At 44.3% G+C, this 13,549-nt stretch overlaps 1 protein-coding gene across 6 annotated transcripts in view; it reads left to right on the plus strand.

The window, feature by feature from the left end:
• RPH3AL (rabphilin 3A like (without C2 domains)) overlaps nt 1-13,549 on the plus strand; it is a 467,437-nt gene that overhangs the window by 234,357 nt on the left and 219,531 nt on the right. For all 6 annotated transcript variants that reach the window (XM_073665322.1, XM_073665306.1, XM_073665341.1 and 3 more), the window contains one exon: nt 9,705-9,834. In XM_073665322.1, the coding sequence (XP_073521423.1) occupies nt 9,705-9,834 (130 nt within the window). The remainder of the gene's footprint in view (nt 1-9,704; nt 9,835-13,549) is intronic.

The following is a 13,549-nucleotide window of genomic DNA, read 5'->3' on the forward strand; positions in this document are numbered from 1 at the left end:
TTTGTTATGTATGTGGTGCGTGTGTGTCAATACTTTATTGAGAGTGTGTGTGTGTCAGTACTTTATTTAGAGTGTGTGGAAAAAGGAAATACTGTATGTGGTGCAAACAGCGAGCACGAGTGTGGATTGGTGAACTATGCCACCGATCAATACTCGGCGGCTGCTGGATGTGCGCACAAATGTGTGGGAAGAGGGGAATTGGGTTGGATGAGGGAAGATCAGAGATTACTTACCAAAGTCCTCTCTGTTCTTCTTTCAGGACCGGGAGCCCGGAGCAGGAGTCCGGCGCTGGTGACCGGGAGTCCAGCGCTGGTGACCGGGAGTCCGGCGCTGGTGACCGGGAGTCCGGCGCTGGTGACCGGGAGTCCGGCGCTGGTGACCGGGAGCCCGGAGCAGGAGACCGGGAGCCCGGAGAAGGAGCCTGGAGCAGGAGCCCAGAGCAGGAGACCAGGAGCCCGGAGCAGGAGACCGGTACTGGAGCTGGAGATCAGAAGCAAAAGAATTAACAGGGACACTGGGGTGAGGCGGATTGGGGTGGGAAGGGGGGTAAAAAGACAGGGGAGTGGGAAGAGGGGGATTGGGGTGGATGAGGGGAGATCAGAGATGGACTTACCAAAGGGTCAGCAGGACTGGAACAGAAGACCCAGAGCAGGAGCCCGGGAGCCTGGAGCAGGAGATCAGGAACCCGGAGCAGGAGCCCGGAACAGGAGACCCGGAGCAGGAGACCAGGAGCCCGGAGCAGGAGACCCGGAACCCGGAGCAGGAGACCAGGAGCCCGGAGCCGGAGACCGGTACTGGAGCTGGAGATCAGAAGCAAAAGAATTAACAGGGACACTGGGGTGAGGCGGATTGGGGTGGGAAGGGGGGTAAAAAGACAGGGGAGTGGGAAGAGGGGGATTGGGGTGGATGAGGGGAGATCAGAGATGGACTTACCAAAGGGTCAGCAGGACTGGAACAGAAGACCCAGAGCAGGAGACCGGAGCAGGAGACCGGGAGCCCGGCGCTGGTGACCAGGAGCCCGAAGCTGGTGACCGGGAGCCCGGCGCAGGAGCCCGGAGAAGGAGACCAGGAGCCCGGCGCTGGTGACCAGGAGCCCTGAGCAGGAGCCCGGGAGCCCTGAGCAGGAGACCAGGAGCCCGGTGCTGGTGACCTGGAGCCCGGCGCCGGTGACCGGGAGCGGAGCTGGAAACTCGGACCAGAGCTGGAGACCGCTGCAGGACGCAGAAAAAAAAGTAAGGGGGGGTGGGTAAAAAGAGGGGGGAGGGGGAATTGGGGTGGATGAGGGGAGAACAGACTTACCAAAGTCTTCTCTGCAGGATCAGCAGCAGGCTCTGGAGCAGGAATCACAGCAGGTCAGGAGCAGAAGATCCAGGAGCTGGAGCAGAAGATCCAGGACGCTGGAACAGAAGATCCAGGAGCAGCGGCAGCAGCAGCAGCGACTGGAACAGTGAGAAGATGGTCTTGTGGTGTCACAGAATATTCTGTGTCACTACAAGGCCCAGCACAGACACATCAGATGTGATCGCTCTGTAGAAATCCTCACCAAGTGTGAGGGTCTGCAGGGCGGTCACAGGGTGATGATGGGGTGGTGACAGGTGGAGGTAATCTGATTGGAGCATTCATTGATGACATTGATCGCTCCAATCAGAGTACCTGAATACAGGTGACCAGGCGGTCACAGGGAGGTGTCACCTCTCTGTGACCCCCTGTGGTGCATGTTGTGCCCCAGCCATCTGATTGGTGACACTGATTGCACCAATCAGACATGGCTGGAGCAGAGCACGCACCACAGGGGGTCACAGAGAGGTGACACTTCCCTGTGACCGCCTGGTCACCTGTATTCAGGTACTCTGATTGGAGCGATCGATGTCATCATCGATCGCTCCAATCACAGTAGTCTGGGGGCTTGAATCACATTACAGGGGGTCATGGGGCGGTGACAGGCAGGTCACAAGCCGGTCACCGCCCCATGACTGCCCTGTCACCGCGCGGTCGCGCTACGATCGGTGCGATCGATGTGATCGGTGATTGCACCGATCATAGCAGTCTGGGGCCAGGGCTGGGGTGTCCTAGCAACAGCCTAGGATCGGTGCTCTTAGGAGCACCGATCCTAGGCTGCAGATCACTGTTTCCGGCAATCACATTGCCGGAAACAGTGAGAAATGCTGTGATTGGCTGTTCAGATTTGAACAGCCAATCACAGCGATCGCTGGTGCTGGGGGGCGGCGACAGCCCCTGGGATGATGACTCCATCTACCAAGAGGTAGGATGGCACCGTAACTTTAATGCTGTCATCGCGACTTAAGTCGCGGTGCCGCATTAAAGATATGACGTACTAATACGGGTCTGGCTCTTAAGTCCCAGGGCACAGACGCGTATTAGTACGTCAAATGTTATTAAGGGGTTAATTAGCCTGTTAGGGTTATGGCTTGTTCACTATCATCTTTAGGAAAAGCCAGGTGATGCAAATTTCCCAGCTTTATAAAAACTCAGCCTCCTCTAACCTTGTGCCAGAAACTGCAGCCATGGGTCCTTCTATGCAGCTGCCTAGCACTCTGAAAATGAAAATGGTGGAGGCCCACAAAACAGGAGAAGGCTATATGAAGATAGCAAAGCGTTTTCAATTGCCCTTTTCTCAGTTCAAAATATAATTAAAAAATGTCTGTGAATAGGAATAGTGGAGGTCAAGAGAAGGTTTGGATGACCAAGCAAAATTTCAGTTAGAGCTGCTCATAGAATTGTAAGGCAAATCAGAACCCCCACTTGACTGAAAAAGACTTTCAGAAAGATTTAGCAGACTCTGGAGTTGTGGTACCTTGTTCTACTGTTCAGAGACACCTGCACAAAAATTTCCTTCATGGAAGAGTCATCAGAAGAAAACCTCTCCTGCATTCTCACCATAAAATTCAGCGTCAGACTTATGCAAAAGAACAAGCTGAAGGTTTTACAGGAAAAGAACATCTTGCCAACCATTAAGCATGGGGGTGAATCAATCATGCTTTGGGGTTGTGTTTCAGCCTGTGGCACGGGGAGCATTTCCCTGATATAGGGAAGAATGGATTCAATGAAATTTCAACAACTTCTTGATGCAAACTTATACTGTATAAAAGCTGAAGTTGAAAAGAGGATGGCTTCTACAAATGGATAATGATCCTAAACACACGTCAAAATCCATAATAGTCTACCTCAGAAGGCACAAGCTGAAGGTTTTACAATGGCCCTCAGAGTCCCCTTGTTATGTTCTGCTACCAGAGCTAAGGAAAGAGAGGAGATCTGTCCCTACGATAGAACTCAGCTGAATCCCTACGATGTAACAGGGGACCTGATCCTGCGATCAGACCTGCTAAAGTCCTAAGCTAGTCTGTACGGAGACCTATAGATGTGGGGGAGGAATCCCTACAAGTACTAAGGACTGGGAGGAAAATGGACACCTCCTAACAGAAATAGTAGCAGACAGACGAACAAACAAAATATATAGAACATAGAGGTCCGTAGACCAAGCAAACTAACAGAGTTAGATACAGAGCACAGGCTAGCTAGAAAGTAGTTATACAATGAAGTCCAGCAAAGCCAGAAGGGCGGAGCAGGATTAAATAGGCCAACAAGGTCATGTGACCAGCAAAGGAAAAAACCTAAGAGCAAGGTTCTAACAGTACCCCCCCTTCTAAGAGGATCCTCCGGATCCCCTAGGACCAGGCTTATCAGGAAATCTCCTGTGAAACGCTCTGATAAGTCTGGACGCGGAAACATCATCTGACCTCACCCAAGAGTTATCCTCGGGTCCGAAACCTTTCCAGGCCACAAGATACTGCAAACTACCTCTATACCGTCTAGAGTTAAGGATGCGAGAAATTTCATATTCCCCGTCCTCCACCACCGGAGGAACAGAGGCAGAGGCATCACCATCCGACACAACAGCTTTTTTTAACAGAGAGACATGAAATACCGGATTAATTCTCCAGGAGGTAGGAACCTCCAACCTAACAGCAGATTGGTTGACAACCTGAAGCACCTTAAAGGGCCCTACAAACTTGGGACCCAATTTCTTAGAAGGAATCCTCAACCGCAGATTCCTAGAGGACAACCAAACCATGTCACCAACAGCGAACAAAACCTCCTGTCATTTCCTATCAAAGTAGTCTTTAGATTTTCTGTTGGCCTCCTGAAGATTACCACGCACATCCGTCCAAACTCTCTCCAAATCACCGGAAAAATTCTCCTCCTCAGGCACGGCAGATCCCAACTTGGAGAACGACCCAAACGACGGATGTCTCCCAGAACAACAAAAAAAAGGCGAACAACCAGCAGAAGAAGATGTATGATTGTTCAGAGCAAATTCAGCAAGTGGCAGAAACTCAGACCACCCCTCTTGATTGTCTGCCACAAAACAACGCAAGAACTGCTCAACATCCTGGTTTTTCCTTTCTGTCTGGCCATTAGATTCAGGATGATATCCGGACGAGAACGATAAATGAACTCCCAACCTGTCACAAAAGGCACGCCAAAAACGAGCCACGAACTGAGGACCCCTATCAGAAACAATGTCAGTAGGAACGCCATGAAGTCTGACAATTTCCTTGACCAAGGCCTTAGCGAGAGTTTTAGCGCAGGGCAGTTTGACGAAGGGAACCAAGTGACACATCTTGCTAAAACGGTCCACGACCACCCAGATGACAGTAAAACCCTCAGAGGGGGGAAGGTCAGTTATAAAGTCCATAGCCAAATGTGTCCAAGGAGCACTGGGAACCTCCAAAGGACAAAGCAACCCCGCAGCAGGAGTATGAGAGGACTTAGATCTAGCACATATAGTACATTGACGCACCCACTTAATGACTTCCTTCTGCCATCCAGGCCACCAAAAACTGCGACCCACCAGTGTCTTGGTCTCAGAGATTCCGGGATGACCTGCCAACCGAGATTCGTGACACTCAACAAACAAATCTCTCCTAAAGGTCCCAGGCACAAACAACCTCCCATGAGGAGTGTTAGATGGGGCATTCTCCTGTGCTTTAAGAATCTCATCTTCCAAAACGGAGTCCAAAGCAGCTATCACAACACCTTCTTGTAAAATGTTCTCCTCTTTCTCAGCACCGACTATGGGAGAAAAACTACGAGACAAGGCATCCGCCTTAACATTCTTAGTACCAGGGATGTAAGTAACGGAGAAATTAAACCGCGAGAAAAACAGTGCCCACCTAGCCTGACGGGCATTCAGGCGCTTGGCAGCATCAAGATATATCAGATTTTTATGATCCGTAAGAACCTGAACGGGAAATTCCGCACCTTCCAAGAAGTGGCGCCAGTGTTCAAATGCGAGTTTAATAGCCAATAATTCCCGATTACCAATATCGTAATTCAGTTCAGTCTCCGAAATTTTTTTTTGAAAAAAAGGCACAGGGATATAATCCATCCCCGTTATCCTGAGACAATACTGCGCCAACCCCCACAGAGGAAGCATTAACCTCAACCAAAAATGGCTTAGTCACATCAGGCTGCATAAGGATGGGAGCAGAGGTGAACCTCTCCTTGAGATACACAAAAGCTTCAATAGCCTCAGAAGACCACTGAACCGCATCAGCACCTTTCCTGGTGAGATCGGTCAGAGGTTTGACAATCTAGAAAAATTTTTTATGAATTTTCTGTAATAATTGGCGAAACCTAAAAACCTCTGTATCGATTTCAAACCAATAGGCCTAGGCCATTCCTGTACAGCTTGAACTTTAACCGGGTCCATCTCAAAACCTTCGCTGGAGATAATGTAACCCAAAAAACTAATTCTCTGTACAGCGAACTCACATTTCTCCAGCTTAGCAAAAAGCGAATTGTCCATTAACAACTGTAATACCTCACGTACGCTCCGCCAATGAGACTCCAGATCCGGCGAATAAATCAAAATGTCATCCAAATACACAACCACATTTTTGCCGATCAAAGGTCTAAGGATGTCATTAATAAGATTCTGAAAAAATGCAGGAGCATTGGTAAGACCAAAAGGCATCACCAGATTCTCAAAATGACCCACAGGAGTGTTAAAAGCAGTCTTCCATTCGTCACCCTCCTTCATGCGCAACAGATTGTATGCCCCCTTAAGGTCAATTTTAGAGAACCACTTGGCCCCCATTAACTGGTTAAATAAATCAGGAATCAATGGCAGTGGGTAAGGATTGCGTACAGTAATTTTGTTAATCTCACGAAAATCCAGACAAGGACGTAAACCGCCGTCCTTTTTTTTTACAAAAAAAAATCCAACCGCCACAGGAGACTTAGAGGGCCTAATGTGACCGGCGGCCAAACTTGTCTGTATGTATTCCTCCAAAGCCTTCCTCTCAGGAATAGTAAGGTTAAATAAACGACTTTTAGGAAGAGTCGCTCCAGGGACAAATTCAATAGAACATTCATAGTCTCTATGGGGAGGCAAAACCTGCGATTCCTTCTCAGAAAAAACTCTCCAAAAATCCTGAATAGGAACAGGCAATTCTCCCCTATCCAAAGCTGCAATACGCCCGTTACAACACTTGTCATAACATTTATGGCTCCAAGATTTAATTTCATTGGTAGACCAATCCAGTACAGGATTGTGAAATTTTAACCAGGGCAATCCCAATATTACTGGAGAAGGCAAGTTATTCAACACTACCAAATCCAATTTCTCATGGTGAACACCATTAATAGTGAGAGGAAATTCACAGACCTTGAGAGTAATATTCTTCAAAGGGGAACCATCCACAGAAACCACAGCAATGGGGGATGATAAAGGTTCGGGTTTTAAATTGAGTCTTTCCAAGAATCCCCCATCAATTACATTCAGAGTAGACCCACAATCGACAAACACCCGAAATTCCATTAATTTTTCCTGAGCAATCGTGGAAGCAGCTAAAAATACACCCTTGGAATTTAAACAGGCAATACGGGCATGACTGACCATTTTTTTTTCTTTCTTCATACAAAGCTCACAGCCTTTAATCAAATGACCAGATTTTCCGCAATAGAAACACAAGCCTTCAAAAAGTCTACGGTCTTTTTCTTGAGAGCGAGGTGCCACCGATCTAATCTCCATCGGTTCACCACTGTTAGTACACACATTCTTATAACCAGAAACTGACATAGCAGAGGATTTGCTCTCATTAACCCTTGCACGCAGTCTTCTATCCACCCGTATAGCTAATTGCATAGCCTGTTGCAAATCTTCAGGTGTAGGATAAGCAATTAGCAGGTCTTTAACCCTTTCATTGAGCCCAGCAAGAAATAGACTTTTCAGAGCAGAATCGTTCCACCCTGTTTGAGTAGACCATCGACGGAAATGAGTACAATATTTTTCCACATTACCTGATCCTTGTCTCAAACGTCTTAACTCAGTCTCAGCTGATGTGACACGGTCAGGATCATCATATAATAGCCCCAAAGCAGAAAAAAAACTATCCACTGATCTGAAGCATGTATCACTAGGTTGCAAAGAAAAGGCCCACTCCTGAGGCTCTTTGCGCAAAAGTGACATTATGAACCCTATGCGCTGGGATTCATCCCCAGAGGACTTGGGTCTCAAACGAAAATACAATAAGCAAGCATTTTTAAATGAAAAAAATTCTCGGTGTTCACCAAAAAATAAATCCGGCAAACATACCTTAGGCTCCAAGAAATGTGCTCCAGGACAGTTACTCACGTGCTGACGGAGCTCGGCCACCTCCAGAGAGAGTCCCTGCAGGCGATGAGCCAAATCCTGAACCGACACCATGATGGAACAGAAAAATCTTTCCTTAGAGAATTTGCAGGCTGGACTTACTGTTATGTTCTGCTACCAGAGCTAAGGAAAGAGAGGAGATCTGTCCCTACGATAGAACTCAGCTGAATCCCTACGATGTAACAGGGGACCTGATCCTGAAATCAGACCTGCTAAAGTCCTAAGCTAGTCTGTACGGAGACCTATAGATGTGGGGGAGGAATCCCTACAAGTACTAAGGACTGGGAGGAAAATGGACACCTCCTAACAGAAATAGTAGCAGACAGACGAACAAACAAAATATATAGAACATAGAGGTCCGTAGACCAAGCAAACTAACAGAGTTAGATACAGAGCACAGGCTAGCTAGAAAGTAGTTATACAATGAAGTCCAGCAAAGCCAGAAGGGCGGAGCAGGATTAAATAGGCCAACAAGGTCATGTGACCAGCAAAGGAAAAAACCTAAGAGCAAGGTTCTAACACCCCTGATGTTAACATCATTGAAAATCTGTGGCTAGACCTCAAAATAGCAGTGCATGCAAGACGACCCAGAAATCTCACAGACCCGTAAGAATTTTCCGAAGGAAGAATGGATGAAAATCCCTCAAACAAGAATTGAAAGACTCTTGGCTGGCTCCAAAAAGCATTTACAAGTTTTGATACTTGGTACTAGGTACTGACCATGCAGTGTGGCCAAACTTTTGCATCAGCCCATTTTCATTTTTGTAATTTTTTAAAATGTAAAAAATTACAACATATATATTTTTGCCTAAAATGCATAGAAAATGTGTCATCTTTAACTTTGTCACCCATAATGATAATTTCATCTTCAACTTGCTTAACGGCTAACAATACAGTAATTTTGACCAGGGGTGCCCAAACTTTTACATGCCACTCTAGGAGACTGCAAGCTGGTTTAAAGGGAATTTGCAATATAAAAAATGGCCAGAAAGCAGGAAATGCTTTAAAAAACAAAGTATACTAGCCTGCTAAATCCCATCTACGGCTCCATTGCCTATTTTGGTTGTCTGCAGTGATACATTTTTAAGTATATTACAGTCAATCACTTGCCACAGCAGTCTCATACTGACTGGGTTTCCATCACCACTCAGGTCAACTGCAGTGGTAACCTGACAAAAGTCAAAACATCAACACTATAGAATAGCAAACAAAGATAGCAGGACATCCAGCATGGAAGTGCTGGAGTGGCAGGGAACATACTAAATGAGTATAAATTATTTTGTCAATGATACATTCCTTACTTTCAGGCAAGTTTAAAAAAAAATCTTATTTACAAACCTATATAATCATTGTTGAACTGTGAGGGCCCTTTGTTTACTTGCTTAGCTCTGATGGGTTCAATTTATCGAGGTGAAAGGGGTCGGTAAGCTGTCAAGTGACTACAAGTATGTGATTAACATACTGTAGTTACAGTCAGATGCGACTAGATTTTTATCCACGTTTCTAAGTAACGCCATTGGCAAAATTGGATGAAAATCTAGTCTGCACCTGACTGCAACTATGCAAATCTTATACTTGCGTTCATATGACTGCCCACTTGGGCTGGTGATAGAGGGGAATCCTGACAGTTTGGCACCTTGCACACTGTAAATATTTGCTAATCTGCAGTCACATAGTGACTGAGCCTGGAAAACCCATTAAATCTTATCTACATAAAAATTTGTAGTTTTCTGCAAATTTAGTATACTGGTCAAATGTGATACTCAATTTATTTTAAGAATTATTTCTTCTTCTTGTTCTTTGTTCTGTCTTCCCCTTCTCCTTTCTTCATCATCGAAAATTTGACTGATAAATAGCAATGATAAATGAGTTACATTTCTTGTTTATGAGCTTTATAACAAGAGATTAATAAAGTTGTTTATTCAAGATGTTACATTCATATTGCACATTTGTTTGTTTGCAAACCATTAGACCTTTCAGGAAATTAATTTAGGTAATTTAGTCAAATATATGCTTTTACTTGTAGACGTCTTGTGGAAAGACTAGAAAACATGAGGAAAAATGTGATGGGCAATGGGATGTCACAATGCCTGCTCTGCGGGGAGCATCTTGGATTACTGGGCACCACTTCTGTCTTTTGCCAAGACTGTAAAAAGGTAATTTAGGATACCTATACATACAAAACAGTGTAGCAGCACACTGTGTACATCAAGATATATGCAAATATATAAATATTGAAATGCTATATAGACTATATTTATGAAATTCAGGTACTTATTGTACAAACTTGCCAATTCATGTGTTTAAGAATTTATATGCAGAGTTTTGCTTAACCCCTTAACAACTGCTGATACGTATTAAAACGGCGGCCCTTAAGAGTCAGAAAATCTATCGGGGGTAGCTGAGACCCTGGAGAACATGATCAGGGCCAGTTTTTCCTGTCCCCAATCACTAAAAAAAACAAACAAGCTGTGCCCACTATTAAAACTATTTTTCTCTCTTCTGACATGATATACATGTCAGAGAAGAGAGAAATGATGTCCCTCGAGCCCCGTGGTACCTCCGCCATCCCCTGATCCCTCCTGCGCTGTCCCCTCCCTCCGCGTCATCTTCCTGAACAAAAATGGCAGGCGCATGCACAGTGCGCCCGCCGAGATCTTCCAGCCAGTACCCGGCAACAATAGGGAATTTTTCCTATTGGTTCTTTTTGATCACTGTGATAGGGTCTATCATAGTGATCAAATGGCAAAAATTAATAAATCAAATCCCCCTTTAGTTAAATAAAAATTATAAAATAATTTTTTTTTATTTTTTCTATTGTTTGGGGTTAGGGTTGTGTTGGGGTTAGGGTTGTGTTAGGATTGGTGTTAGGGTTTTTGGTTAGGTTTGTGTTAGCTTTGGGGTTGGAGTTAGGCTATGTGCCCACGATGCAGAAATGCTCCGGATTTTTCCTGAGCGTTTCTGCATCTCACCTGGCAGAAAAAATGCATGCGGATTGTACATGCGTTTTTCCTGCCAGGGACATGCGGAAGTGAAGCGTTGTTCTTGACAAGCGCTTTCCAAGCGATTTTAGCATCACTTGGAAAGTGCTTGACAACTTGGTCACACTATATAAATCCATGCAAAAGGCATGGATTTATATACTGTGACCTTAAAGAATGGTAAAAAATAAAAAAATAAATATATACTTACCTTCCGATGGCCCCTGCAGTCTTGCTTCACCGTCCTGGCTGCCAGCAGATCGCGGTACACTGAAGGACCTGCCGACGTCAGCATCGTGTGACCCGTCACATGACTATGACGTCAGTGCAGGTCCTCCAGTCCATCGCAATCTGCCGGCATGGGAGGATGAGCACACCGCGGGCTGCCAGAAGGTAAGTATATATTTATTTTATTCTTTTTTTTTTTTTTTTTTTTTTTTTACAGTTTCTATGGTACCCGGGTCCGGAGGAGAGTCTCCTCTCCTCTAGACCCGGGTACCATCCGCACATTGAACGCATGTATTCCGCTTGTGCTTATCTATCTATTGTACCCGGGTCCGGAGGAGAGTCTCCTCTCCTCTAGACCTGGGTACCACCTGAACATTGAACGCATGTATTCCGCATGTGCTTATCTAGTGAAGTGGAATACATGCGTTCTAATGCAAGTCAATGGCGGCGAAAACGCTGTGATTCCGCAAAATAATTGGTAGTGCTGCGTTTTTTTACGCAATGATAATCCGCAGCGGAAATGTCCGCAGCATGTGCACAGCACATGCGGATTATCATTGGGGAACATGGCAGGCCTTCTACCATGCGTTTTTTAAGCGTTTCTGCAGCGTTTTTTGCCGCTGCAGAAATGCTTAAAAAACGCATCGTGGGCACACAGCCTTAGGATTGTTTTTTTTTCAAAAGTAAAAAAAAAAGATGACGATCTGATGATTCGATACTCGAGTTTGCATTGTGTGCTCGGGTATGCACCGAGTATCGCGAGTCCTCGAGTGACATGTTCGAGTCCCCTGCCCCACATGTTTCGTAGCTGTTAGACATAAAAAAAAATAAAAAACATTCATAGGCAAGCCCTGAATGTTTTTTTTTTTTTTTTCTTAACCGTCACAAAACATTCGGGGCGGGGACCTGAGCATTTCACTCGAGCATCCGCAATGCTCTGTACATACTCGAGCACCCAATGCAAACTCAAGTAGCAAGCACTTGCGCTCAACACTAATGACGACATATTCAATATGACGACCTAATGTTATGAAATTCTGTCTCGTACTTGTGGGTTCAAAATTCTCACTATACCCCTGGATAAAATCCTTGAAGGATCAGTTTCCAAAATATTGTCACTTGTGAGGTATTTCCAGTGTTGAGGAACATCAGGGGCTCTTCAAACGCGACCTGCCGTTCACTCACTATTCCAGACAATTTTGCCTTCAAAAAGTCAAATGGTGCTACTTCCCTTCCGAGCCCTGCCGTGTGCCCAAACATTAGTTTTTGCCAACATACGGGGTATTGGCATGCTCAGGAGAAATTGAACAACAATTTTTGTGGTCCATATTCTCCTGTTACACTTGTGAAAATAAAAAAAAATTTGGGTCTAAAGTAACATTTTGGTGAAAAAAGTTAAATGTTTGTTTTTCCTTCCATATTGCTTCAGTTCCTGTGAAGCACCTGAAGGGTTAATAAATTTATTGAATGTGGTTTTGAGCACCTTAAGGGGTTCAGTTTTTAGAATGGTGTCACTTGGGGTATTTTCTGTCATATAGACCCCTCAAAGTCACTTCAAATGTGATGTGGTCCCTAAAAAAAATGATTTTGCAAATTTTGTTGAAAAAATGAGAAATCGCTGGTCAACTTTTAACCCTTATAACTTCCTAACAAAAAAAATGATGTTTCCAAAATTGTGTTGACGTTAGACGTGTGGGAAATGTTATTAACTATTGTGTGTCACATTACTCTCTGATTTAAGGGAATAAAAATTAAAAGTTTGAAAATTGTGAAATTTTCACCAAATTTCCATTTTTTTTCACAAATAAATGTAAGTCACATAGAACAAATTTTACCACTATCATGAAGTACAATATGTCACGAAAAAACATTCTCAGAATCCGTGAGATCCGTTGAAATCTTCCAGAGTTATTACCTCATAAAGTGAAGCTAGTCAGAATTGTAAAATTTGGGCTGGTCAAAATTGGCATTCATCACTAAGGGGTTAAAGCAGATTTATTTCCCCTGCTCAAAAAGGACCATGTACTATAACATCAAATGCCACGTGGTAGGGACATGGCAGAAAAATTCTTCCAGTTCCCACAATATAGTTGTAGGGAGTACTGTTGCCAAATTGGAATATTAGCCCCTTTACCCCAAGCCTGTTTTCACCTTCCTGACCAGGACAAATTTTACAATTCTGACCAGCGTCGCTTTATGAGATTATAACTCTAACGTTTCAACATATCCCGGTAAATTTTGACATGTTGTACTTCATGTTACTGGTAAATTTTGGTCGACATGATTTGTGTCTATTTATGAAAATATCGAAAATTTGTTAAATTGAAAATTTAGCAATTTTCAAACTTTGAATTTTTTATGCCCATAAAATAGATAATAAATAACATTTCCCCATTTTTGAAACATATATATTTTTTTGTGTTAAGAAGTTAGAAGAGTTGAGTTAATCAGCAATTTTTCATTTTTCCAACAAAATTTACAAAACCAATTTTTTTAGAGACTACATCACATTTGAAGTGACTTTGAAGGGCCTATGTGACAGAAAATACCCAAAGGTGACACCATTTTAAAAACTGCACCCCTCAAAGTGCTTAAAACCACATTCAGGCAGTTTATGTCTTTAGGTGCTTCACAGGAATTAAAGAAATGTGGAAGGAATAAA

This window comes from Phyllobates terribilis, unplaced genomic scaffold (genome assembly GCF_046119375.1).
Source record: "Phyllobates terribilis strain yellow unplaced genomic scaffold, ASM4611937v1 Scaffold_2__4_contigs__length_985480577, whole genome shotgun sequence".
NCBI lineage: Eukaryota > Metazoa > Chordata > Amphibia > Anura > Dendrobatidae > Phyllobates > Phyllobates terribilis.